Source organism: Mustela nigripes, chromosome 13 (genome assembly GCF_022355385.1).
Source record: "Mustela nigripes isolate SB6536 chromosome 13, MUSNIG.SB6536, whole genome shotgun sequence".
Taxonomy (NCBI): Eukaryota; Metazoa; Chordata; class Mammalia; order Carnivora; family Mustelidae; genus Mustela; species Mustela nigripes.
This window is the reverse complement of record NC_081569.1, coordinates 83,950,034-83,962,938: the sequence shown is the minus strand read 5'-3', so window position 1 is coordinate 83,962,938 and position 12,905 is coordinate 83,950,034. Positions and strand designations below refer to the sequence as shown.

At 35.2% G+C, this 12,905-nt stretch overlaps 1 protein-coding gene across 6 annotated transcripts in view; it reads left to right on the top strand.

Annotated features, from left to right (window-relative positions):
• Positions 1–12,905, top strand: part of RALGAPA1 (Ral GTPase activating protein catalytic subunit alpha 1) — a 246,928-nt gene that overhangs the window by 188,942 nt on the left and 45,081 nt on the right. For all 6 annotated transcript variants that reach the window (XM_059373090.1, XM_059373085.1, XM_059373089.1 and 3 more), the window contains one exon: positions 4,697–4,852. In XM_059373090.1, coding sequence (XP_059229073.1) covers positions 4,697–4,852 — 156 coding nt within the window. The remainder of the gene's footprint in view (positions 1–4,696; positions 4,853–12,905) is intronic.

Below are 12,905 nucleotides of genomic sequence, written 5' to 3'. Positions count from 1 at the left end.
TTTGTAAGAATGACAAAATGGAAAAACTCACCTCAGAGAAGAGAACAAGAGGCAGTACTGACTGCCAGGAACCTAATCAGTATGAACATAAGTAAGATGTTGGAATTTGAGTTCAGAATAATGATTATAAAGATACTAGCTGGGTTCGAAAGAAGCATAGATGACAGCAGAGAATCCCTTTCTAGAGAAGTAAAAAAACTAAAAACCAAGTTGAAATAAAAAAGGCTATTAATGAGATGCAATAAAAAATGGAAGCTCTAACTACTAGGATAAAGGAGGCAAAAGAGAGAATTAGTGATATACAAGACAAAATGATGGAGAATAAAGAAGCTGAAAAAAGATAACTCTTGGATCACAAAGGGAGAATTAGAGAGATAAGTGATACTATAAAGCAGAATAATATTAGAATAATTTGGAGAGATGGGGGCAGAAGGTATATTGGAGCAAATTATAGCAGAGAACTTACCTGTTCTGGGAAAGGAAATGGGCATTCAAGTCTAGGAGGCACAGAGGATTCCTCTCAGAAATCAGTAAAAACAGGTCAACGCCCTGACATGTAATAGTGAAACTTGCAAATCTCAGAGACAAAGAGAAAATCCTGAATGCAGCTCAGAACAAGAGGTCTGTAACCTACAAGGATAGAAACTTTAGAATGGCAGCAAACCTATCTACAGAGACCTGGCAGGCCAGAAAGAACTGGCATAATATATTCAGGGTGCTGAATGAGAAGAATATGCAACCAAGAATACTTATATTCAGCTAGGATGTATTTCGAAATAATAGTGATAAAAAGCTTCCACGACAGCAGAAACTTAAAGAAAATTTGTGATCACCAAACCAGCCCTGCAAGAAATTTTAAAAGGGATCCTCAAAGCAAAGAGAGAGCCCCAAAGTATCATAGTCCTGAAAGGAACAGAAACAATATTAACAGTTACTCTGCAGGTAATACAATGTTACTAAATTCTTATCTTTCAATAGTTACTCTGAATGTAAATGGGCTAACTGCTCCAGTCAAAAAACACAGGGTATCAGATTGAATAAAAAAGCAAGACCCATGGATTTTCTGTCTGCAAGAGACTCATTTTAGACCCAAATACACCTCCAGAGTTGAAGTGAGAGGGTAGGGTAGGAAACCATTTATCATGCCAGGGGATATCAAAAGAAAGCTGGGGTAGCAATCCTTATATCAGACAAATTAGATTTTAAACCAAAGACTGTAATAAAGAGTTGAGGAAGGACACTATGTCATAAGTTAGAATCTATGCAAGAAGATCTAACAATTGTAAATATTTATGCATGGGAGCAGTAAAATATATAAGCCAATTAATAAAATCAATGAAACACATCAACAGTAATGCAATAATAGGGGACTTTACCCCCTCACTGCAATGGAAAGACTGGCTAAGCAGAAGATCCACAAGGAAATAAGGGCTTTGAATGACAGACTGGACCAAGTGGACTTCACATGTATATTTGGAACATTCCATCCTAAAGCAACAGAATACACACTCGCCTCTGGTGCATGTGGAACATTCTCTAGAATAGATCACCTACTGGGTCACAGATCAGGTCTATTTATACAACATTCTTGAAATGACCCATTTAGTAGTAAAAAACAGATTACTCATTGTCAGGGTTTGAGGAGGTAGTATAAGAGGGAAGTGGGTGTGGCTCATGTAACAGGGTAACATGGGGGATCCTTATGGCCGTTGAAATGTTCTGTTTCTCAGTCATGTTAATGCCGGTATCCTGTGGTGTTTTTGTTTTGTTTCCTGCTTTTGAGAGAGAGAGTATAAGCAGGGGGCAGGGAGACAGAGGAAGAGGGAGAGAATCTCAAGCACGCTTCATGCTGAGACTCAGTCTCATGACCATGAGATCATGACCTGAGCTGATATCAAGACTTGGACACCCAACCCACTGAACCCCATCCAGTATCCTGGTTTTAATATAGTTTTGCATTTGGGGTAATCTGGTTATAGAGTACATAGGACTGCCTTTTTATTATTTTTAAAAACTTCTTATTAACCTACAGTTATCTCCAGTTAAAAAATGGAATTTAAAAAATGGAGATTATTGAGTACTGTATAAACGTTTGGAGCAAAGGAACTCTAGAATGAGACCTTTTCTCCATTACATGATCAGAGAACTGATCTGAAAATAACCTTTTCTCTAAAAGAAAGCAAAAGGTTTGCCCTTTGATACTATTTTTCACCTATCATATTTGAAAAGATCATAAAGTTTGATAATATATTTGTGAGGCCATGAGGGGAACAAGTTTTCTTATACGCTGTTGATGCCATCTATAGACATTTTAGTGAGTTTTAAAATTAGAAGTTTACATGCCCATTGACTTATAGTTCCATTTTTAACTATCCTGTAGATCTACTTTCACAAATGCAACATGACATGTATTCTGTGTTATTCACTTCATCATTGACATATTAACAAAAGATTGCAAGCAACCTAAATACCCTTTAAGTAGGGAACTAGTTAATTATTGTACATCAAGAAAATGAACTTCTGTGAAGCAATGAAAACAGAATAAGGAAGCTCTTTTCATACTAATGAATACTCTTCAAGGTATTTTAAATGCAAAAAAGGATGGTGGGAAACACTGTATGTGTTGCTCTGTGTGTATACACATACATGTAGGAATTTAATTATATATACAGAGAACATTTTTGAAAGGATATTTAAGAAATTGCTTTCTGGAGGCACCTGGGTGGCTCAGTTAAGCAGCTGGTCTTGATTTTAGCTCAGGTCATGATCTCAGAGCCCTGGGACTGAGCTCCACATTGGGCCCTACATTCAGTGGGGGGTCCTCAAGTGGGGTCTACTTAAGGATTCTTTCTCTCCCTCTCCCATTTTCCCTCTTCCCACTTGTGCATTCTCTCTCTTTATCTCCAAAATAAATAAATCTTGGAATGCCTGAGGGTTTCATTCAGTTGAGTGTCTGTCTTTTACTCACGTCATGATCGCAGGGTTCTGGGATCAATTCAGACTCTTTGCTCAGTGGGGAGCAGTTCTTTTCCCTTTGCCTGCTGCTCCTCCTACTTGTGCTTGCTCACTCTCTCTCTCTCTGACAAATAAATATTTTTTAAAAAAAATTTAAATAAATCTTTAAAAAGGAAAAGAGGGGCATTGGGTGGCTCAGTCGGTTAAGTGTCTGCCTTTGGCTCAGGTCATGATCTCAGGACCCTGAAATCGAGCCCCTCGTCGGGCTCCCTGCTCACTGGGGAGTCTGCTTCTCCTTCTTCCTCTGTTCCCCGTACTTGTGTTCTCTCTCTAATATATACATAAAATCTTTTTTAAAAAGAGAGATAAATTGCTTTCTGGGAGGGGAACTGAGCACCAAAGATGAGAGAAATAGAAGGAAGAATTTTGGTATACTTTTGAAATTTTAATTATATGAATATCACTGAGTCAAATTTTAAAATATAAGTGTTGAGGCAATCTTATAGTAATGACATAAAAACTAATTTCTTATTCAGATGTTCAGTCATTGTGATGATATTGATAGTTGAGACATGTTCAGTTCACATGGTGCAAAAATTGGTTTTTATAATTCTCACTGTATCGGTTATTCAGATTTTTAAATTTTTAATTGGAGTATAATTAACATACAGTATTATATTACTTTTAGGTGTACACTATAATGATTCAGCAGTTCTACACATTACTCAGTGCTGATCATAAGTGTACTCAATCCCCTTTATTTCACCCACAGCCCCACCTTCCTTCCCTCTGCCAATCCCCAGTTTCCTGTGTTTAAGAGTATACTTTTTTGTTTGTTTCTTTCCTTCTTCATTCATTTGTTCTATTTTTTAAATTCCACATGTAAGTGAAATCAAATGGTTTTGGTCTTTTTCTGACTGACTTATTGTACTTGCATTAATTGTACCCTTTAGGTCCATCCGTATTTCAGACTTCATTTTTTAAAAACATGTATAAAGTGATTTCCTGAGTGGAGAGTTATAAAGTGATGTTTAAGTTTCTTTTTTCTTTTGTGCTTCTTTTTGCTTTCTAATGTTTTCTTTAATTTTCAACAGTGAAAACAAGTTGCTCTGGGTATTGCACAAGTCAGGAAATATTACCCGATGTATTGACCCTGATATTAGTGTGTATTTTATTTATAATCGGGAAAAAAATGTGTAAAAATCTTTGCAAAGATTAATTTGTAGTTTTTTAATGCATTAGAAGTGCAGTTAAGTTCTACATATTTGTATTTTTGTTTTGAGCTGTTTGATAGGTACTAAAAATTAAGAAGCCAGTTTCGATGAATAAATATAACACATCTAATTAATCATCTTATCAAAGTGACATTACTGTTTTAACTTTTCCCCAGATCATTTCCAGTCTTGTTTTTTGCCACTTGATTTTTTTACTCTGGCTTTGGGGTCCTCCCATAGCCTTTATGATTTAGCATTAATACCTAGTAGCCTAACAAAAGATGCATACTCTACAGCAGTTGATTTCTTTCCTAATTAACTCCTATTAATTATGGATCCACAAATACTTACAAAGTACCAGTGTAAACAGAACATCTCCAAGTAGTAATTCTGGATCAAGTATTGGTTGATAACATGCCAAAGACTTTCGTCTCCACGTTTTTGCAAATTGAGAAATTTGAGTCTATTTCAGTAGTAAGTTTTTGTGTTTTGTTTAGTTGATTAATATTATGTGTCATTGCTCCCAGGTCAATCTTACAAACCATTGTGGTTTCATGGGAGGACTACAAAAAAACAAAAGCACTGGATTGACCACACCATATTTTGCTACCTCTACAGTAGAAGTAATATTTCATGTATCAACAAGAATGCCTTCTGATAATGATGACTCCTTGACCAAAAAAGTAAGTGCTGAGGAAAAAATGTTGAGTTAAAATCCTTGCAATTAAGAAGATAAATACATAAAATAGTAAGTAGTTGATCAAGCACTATTTCTGAGTATTCCACTCTTCATTTAATACTATCTTCAGAAACAAGATTGTTGTAGAGCTAATGCTGTTTTCATTAATGATAATATTGAAAGTTATTATCTTAAAGGATTTGCCTTTAAAAAAATGGGGATATGACAAACTGAAAAACTTCTACATATGTTCAAATGGGTGAAATTATATTTCAAGTCTCTTCATACACAAATAGATATAATGGTTATATTGATTGAGGGAGAGCAAAAGTTTATATTATTATAAAGCACTTAAAATATAACATTCTTTATCATAAATTTTAACTAAAACTAAGAGCAGATAAGATAAACCATAATAATAAAAAAGAATTTTACTACCCTAGAATTTACAAGAGATGTGGTGGAATGGTTTTGATGGCCCTTGTGCTTTAAACCTACACCATCATTTTTCTGTAGGTGGCACTGGCATTTAAGAGTCGTTCTAGTGATTGTAGGGGTACCTCAGAGTACAGTTATATGTATTCAATCATGTTTGGTTTTCTTAGGGAGAAATATTTTTAAGAATAAAACCTTGTCCAGTATTTCTTCACCTTCTCTTTCTCCTCCTCCTTCAATTTATTCAAAACTGCTAAATGTAACCAACTTAATATCATTGGTCATTTTATTTAATATTCTTTTGCCTGATACCAGACTCTTTATACCATATTAATAAACTACAAAAACAGCATATTCTCACACTCTTTTGTAAAGGAATTTCAGAACTCCTCTCACATATTTGATAAGACTGATTCAGTATCCTTGAAGCCTTTTGTTTACAATTTAAAGTACTGTTGGAACTTGCCTACTAAATGAGTAATGGTTGATAAAACTAATGTATGGATGCTAATTAGATTGGAATGAGAAGTAAAGGTGGAGATAATTGATAAATGTAAGAAAGTATATTCAGTAACTGGTTTGCTATAGAATTTCTTGTTGCATAGTTTTTATTTTTTTATTTTTTTTAAGATTTTATTTATTTATTTGACAGAGAGAGATCACAAGTAGACAGAGATGCAGGCAGAGAGAGAGAGGGAAGCAGGCTCCCTGCCGAGCAGAGAGCCCGATGCAGGCCTTGATCCCAGGACCCTGAGATCATGACCTGAGCCGAAGGCAGCGGCTTAACCCACTGAGCCACCCAGGCGCCCATTGTTGCAGTTTTTAGAAGTAGAAAATGATCCATGAATACTGATAAGATGGTGAAGAGGTGGATTGGAGTGAAAACTTCATTAAAATGTCAATTAAGCACTTTCTTCCATCAACTCATTATAAATCTCTATGAAAATAAGCCATTCCTGAATTAGAGATAATTATAAGTATAGTGCAAAAAGATAATTTTAAGGCCACCTGGTGTCTCAGTCTGTTAAGTGTCCAATGCTTGATTTTGGCTCAAGCCAAAATCAGTCTCAACGTCATGAGGGTTGAGCCTTGTGTGGCACTCTGTGCTAGGGGTGGAGCCTGCTTGGGATTCTCTCTGCCCCTCCCCTGCTCTTATTCTCATACTTGCACACACACTCTCTTTCCCTTGCAAAAAAAAAAAAATAAAATAAAATTTAAAAAATAAATAAAATATTAAAACTTGTTTTAAAGGATAATTTTAATCATTAAGAACTTGGCCATGACTCACATTTATCATTATCATTTTCATGATAATCCATGGCTCCATGGATATAACTTTTAAACTCCAGAGCAGAGTCAAAAATTGATAGTATTTTGGATTATAAACATAAAAGAACAATAAAGTACATTGCTTTTTGTTTAAAAAAAAAACAGTTTTGTTCTTTCTTTTTTTTTTTTTTTTTTTTTTAAGGAAAACTATGCCAGGGTATTTTTTTACTTCACTATATTAAAAATGATAATTATATCGTACTTGAAATTTTATTCCTATGACCTTTGTAAAAATGTCAAATAAGTAGGATTTCTTACTATTTTCAAAGCAGTCATGAGGGTGTGTTCTTAATTACTTAAGAAGTTTCTGAAATGAATGTTTAACAAGTTGTTATCATAAGAAAATTAATTTTGGAGAAGATAACACCATTTAAGAATTGTTAAATGGTTGAGTTCTAATTAAAATTATATTGTTAAGTGGTAACATTTTTAAGTGTTGGATGTATTACAGAGTTTTGAGGAAATAAGTATTGAGCATTAATAGTTTATTTCATCTCTATATATAGAAAGTTTTTTACTGTGGTAAAAATTACAGATATAATTTACTATTTTCGCTTTTTAAAAAATTTTATTTAATTTTTTATAGGGTTTGGAAATTTTTCATTGATGCATAATTAATATATAGTGTCATATTAGTTTTGGATTTGTGCATTGTAATAACAGTTCTCTATTTCACCCATTCCCCCAACCCTTTTCCCCTCTGGCAACCTCCAGTGTTCCCTCTGTATTTAAGAGTCTAGTTCTCTTTGTCCATTTTTTTTCTTGGGTCATTTGTTCTGTTTCTTACATTCTACACATGAGTGAAATAATACAGAATTTGTCTTTGTTGGACTGACATTTCACTTAGCATTATACCCTCTAGGTCCATCCATGATGTCACAGATGGCAAGATCTCATTTTTTTTTAATGGCTGAGTAATATTCTATTATACATATTTATATATATATATATCACATCTTTATCCATTCATCTATGGACGGACACTTGGGTTGCTTCTATATCTTGGCTATTGTAAATAATGCTGCAGTAAACATAGAGGTGCCTATGTCATTTCATTAGTATTTTGTTTTCGTTGGATAAATATGCAGTAATGGAATTATTGGATCATATGGTAATTCTGTTTTCCACACTGTTTTGCACAGTGACTGCACCAATTTGCATTTCCAGCAGTAGTGCACAGGGTTCCTGTTTCTCCGCATCCTCGCCAATACTTATTTCTTGGTAGTTTGTTTTTGGTTTTGTTTTTGTTTTTCATTCTAGCCATTCTCACTGGTATAAGGTGATATCTCATTGTGGTTTTGATTTGTCTTTCCCTGATGATTAGTGATGTTGAACATCTTTTCATGTGTCTATTGGTCACCTGTATGTCTTCTTTGGAAAAATGTCTATTCAGGTCCTCTGGCCATTTTTAGATTATTATTTTGGTGTTAGTTGTAGAAATTCTTTTTGTATTTTGGATATTAACTCTTTATCAGATATATCATTTGCAGTTGTCTTCTCTAATTTAAGAGGTTGCCTTGTCCTTTTGTTGGTGACTTTCTTTGCCGTATAAAAACTTTTTATTTTGCTGTAGTCCCAATAGTTTAATTTTGGTTTTGTTTCTCTTGCCTAAGGAGACATAGCTACAAAAATGTTTCTATGGCTGGTGTCCAAAAAATTACTTACCTATGTTTTCTTCTAATTTATGGTTTCAGGTCTTACATTTAGATCTTTAAACCATTTTGATTTTATTTTTGTGTATGGTGTAGGAAAGTGGTCCAGTTTTATTTTTTGCATGTAGCTGTCCAGCTTTCCCAGAACTATTTGTTGAAGAGACTGTCTTTTCCCCAGTGTATATTTTTCCCCTCCTTTGTTGTAGATTAATTGACCATATAAACATAGGTTTACTTCTAGGTTCTTTGGACTGTTCCATTAACCTATATGTCAGTTTTTATGCCAGTACCATACTGTTTGGATTACTACAGCTTTATAGTGTATCTTGAAATCTGGGATTATGATACTTCCAAGCTTTGTTCTTTCTCAAGATTGCTTTGGCTGTTCAGGGTCTTTCATGGTTCCAAACAGATTTTAAGATTATTTATTCTAGTTTTGTAAAAATTACTGTTGGTATTTTGATAGGGATTGCACTGAATTCATAGATTGCGTTGGGCAATATGGACATCTTAACAGTGTTGGTTTTCCCAGTCCATGAGCCTGGAATATCTTTCCATTTGTTTGTGTCATCTTCAGCTTCTTTCATCAGTGTTTTATAGTTTTCAGAGTGCAGTTTATTCTTAGACATTTTATTCTTTTTGGTGCAGTTAAAAATGGGATTGTTTTGTTAATTTCTCCTTTATTATCAGTATAAAGAAATTTCAGCCGTATTATTGACTTTGTATTTTGCAACTTTACTGAATTCATTTATCAGTGCTAGTAGTTTTTTTGTGGATACTTTAGGGTTTTCTATGTACAGTGGAATGTCATCTGCAGATAGTGACAGCTTCACTTCTTCCTTATGAATTTGGATGCTTTGTATTGTCTGTTTTGTCTCATTCCTGTGACTAATACTATGCTGAATAAAAGTGATGAGAGTGGACACCTTTGTCATGTTTCTGATCTTAGAGGGAAAGCTCTCATATTTCACCATTGCATGTCTTGTTAGCTGTGGGTTTTTTTCATATATAGCCTTTATTATGTTGAGGTGTGTTCCCTCTAACCCTACTTTTTTGAGAGATTTTATTGTGAATGGATGTTGTATTTTGTCAAATGCTTTTTCATCTCTTGAGATGATCATATGGTTTTTACTCTTTTTCTTGTTAATGCGCAGTGTGTTGATTGATTTGTGGATATTGAACCACTCTTGCATCCCAAGGATAAATCCTACTTGATTGTGCTGAATGATTTTTTTAATATATTGTTGGATTCGGTTTGCTAATATTGTTTTGTGGATTTTCACATCTATTTTCGTCAGATTGTCCCATAGTTTTTCCATTCCTTCCCTTCCCTTCCCTTTCCCTCCCTCTCTCTCTCTCTTTCTCTCTCTCTCTCTTTCTTTCTCTCTTTCTCTTTTGTTTATTACTCTGGTTTTAGCATCAGGGTAATCCTAGCCTTGTGAATAAATTTGGAATCTTTCCTTCCTCTTCTATTTTTTGGAGTAGTTTGAGAAAAATGAGTCATAACTCTTCTTTGTATATTTGGTAGAATTCACCTGTGAAGCCATCTTTTTCTGGACTTTCTTGTTATTGTTATTATCATTTACAATCTTCTTTATTTATTAGAGAGCACAAGAGCAGGGGAAGGGCAGAGGGAGAAAGAGAAGCAGACCCCAAGCTGGGATCATGACCTGAGCTGAAGGCAGATGCTTAACCGACTGAGCCACCTCTGGACTTTTGTTTGTTGGGAGTTTTTTGATTACTGGTTCAGTTTTATTGCTAGTACTTGGTCTGTTAAATTTTCTGTTTTTTCCTGATTCCATTTTTGGAAGGTTATATGTTTCTGCAAATTTATTCATTTCTTCTAGGTTGTCCTATTTGTGGGCATATAATTTTTCACAATATTCTCTTATAATCCTTTATATATCTGTAGTGTTGGTTATTTTTCCTTTTTCCTCTCTCACTTCTGATGGCATTTATTTGTGTTCACTCTTTTTTTTTTTTTTTTTTTTTTTTTTTTTTTGAAGATTCTGGCTAAAGATTTATCAATTTTGTTGATCTTTTCAAACAACCAGCTTTGGTCTTACTCATCTCTTCTATTGCTTTTTAGTTTCTATTTCATTTATTTCACCCTAATCTTTTTTTTTTTTTAAAGATTTTATTTATTTATTTGACAGGCAGAGATCACAAGTAGGCAGAGAGGCAGGCAAAGAGAAAGGAGGAAGCAGGCTCCCTGCTGAGCAGAGAGCTCGACGTGGGGCCCGATCCCAGGATCCTGGGATCATGACCTGAGCCGAAGGCAGAGGCTTTAACCCACTGAGCCACCCAGGTGCCCCCACTCTAATCTTTTTTATTTCTTCTGCCAGCTTTGGGTTTGTTGGTTCTTGTCTTTCTGGCTCCTTTAGGTGTAAGGTTAGGTTGCTTATTTGAGATTTTTCTTGTTTTTTTTGAGGTAGGTCTGTGTTGCTATAAATTTCCTTCTCAGAACAGCTTTTACAGGGGCGCTTGGGTGGCTCTGTCAGTTAAGCATCTGCCTTCAGCCCAGGTCATGATCTCAGGATCCTGGTTTTGAACCCCTCATCAGGCTCTCTGTTCAGTGAGGAGTCTGCTTCTCCTCCTCATTCTCCCTCTGTTATTTATTTATTCTTTGTTTTATTTATTTATTCGAGATCTCACTCTCTCTCAAATAAATAAATAAAAACCTTAAAAAACAATTAAAAAAAAAAGTTTTTATAGCCTCCCAAAGATTGTGGGCCCTTGTGTTTTTATTTTCATTTGTTACCATGTAATTTTTATTTCCTCTTTGGTTTCTTGGTTGACGCATTTATTGTTTAGTAGTATGTATTTTAGTCTGTGGTTTTTGGCCTAATGTGATTTGTTCTGGCGAATATTCCATGTGTACTTGAAAAGAATACATATTCTACTGTATGGGGTTTGTTTCTGGTTTTTTGTTTCGTTTTGAGAGAGAGGAAGAAAGAACATTCACATGCACACATGCAACAGGGAGAAAGGAGGGGGAGAGGGAGAGAGGGAGTCTCAAGCAGGTTCCATGTTCAATGCAAAACCTGACACAGGCCTTGACCCCACCATCCCACAATAATGGCCCAAGGTAAAATCAAGAGTAAGACATTCAAAAGACTGAGCCACCCAGGCATCCCTATATTCCACTGTGTTTGGATGGAATGTCTGAATATATCTCTTAGGTCCATCTGGTCTAATGTGTCATTCAAGACCACTGTTTCCTTATTGATTTTCTTTATGCTCTATCCATTGATGTATGTGGGGTGTTAATGTCCCCTACTATTGTATTACTGTCTGTTTCTTCCTTTTTATCTGTTAATAGCTGCTTTATGTATTGGGAGGCTCCTATTTTGAGCACATAGATATTTATAATTGTTATAACTTCCTGTTGAATTGTTCTCTTTATGATTATTTATTGTCCTTCTTTTTCTCTTGGTATAGTCTTTGTTTTAAAGTCTATTTTGTGTTATAGGTATTACAACCACTGCTTTCTTTTTGCTTCCATTTGCATGGTAAACCTTTTTCCATCCCTTCACTTTGGATCTGTATGTGTCCTTTGGTCTGAAGTGAGTCTCTCTTTTTTTTTTTTTTTAAAGATTTTATTTATTTATTTGACAGACAGGGATCACAAGCAGGCAGAGAGCAGGCAGAGAGAGAGGGGGAAGCAGGCTCCCCGCTGAGGGGAGGCCGATGTGGGGCTGAGGCTTGATCCAGGATTTTGGGATCATGACCTGGGCCAAAGGCAGAGGCTCTAACCCACTGAGCCACCCAGGCGCCTCTGAAGTGAATTTGCCTTATAGGCAAATTATAAATGTTGCTTTTTTAATCCATTCAGTCATCCTATGTCTTTTGATTGGAGCACTTAGTCCATTTACATCTAAATTCCCATCATTGATAGATATGTACTTATTGCCATTTTTATTACTGGTTTTGCAGTTCTTTTTGTAGCTCTTCCCTATTTATTCTCTTGCTGTCTTTGATCATGGTTTGTTGATGTCTTTACTTGTATGCTTGGATTTTTTTCTCTTTATCTTTTGTGTAACTCTTACAGGTTTTCGATTTGTGGTTTTCATTAGGTTCATATATAACATTTTATGTGTAAAGCAGTCTATATGAGGTTGATGTTCATTTAAATTTGAATCACTCCTCACCCCCACGTTATATGATGTCATACTGTATACCCTTTTATTTTGAGAATCCCTTGACTGATTTTTTTTTTATTTTTTAAAAGATTTATTTATTTATTTATTTTTAAAAGATTTTATTTATTTATTTGACAGACAGAGATCACAAGTAGTCAGAGAGGCAGGCAGAGAGGAGGAAGCAGGCTCCCACTGAGCAGAGAGCCCAATTCAGGGCTCAATCCCAGGACCCCGGGATCATTACCTGGGCCAAAGGCAGAGGCTTTAACCCACTGAGCCACCCAGGCGCCCCCTTGACTGATTTTTATAGATACAACTGATTTTACTGCTTTTGTATTTAACCTTTTTTTAAAAAAAAGATTTTATTTATTTATTTATTTGACAGACAGAGATCACAAGTAGGCAGAGAGGCAGGGAGAGAGGAAGAAGCAGGCTTGCTGCTGAACAGAGAGCCAGATGTGGGACTCGATTCCAGGACACTGGGATCATTACCTGAGGC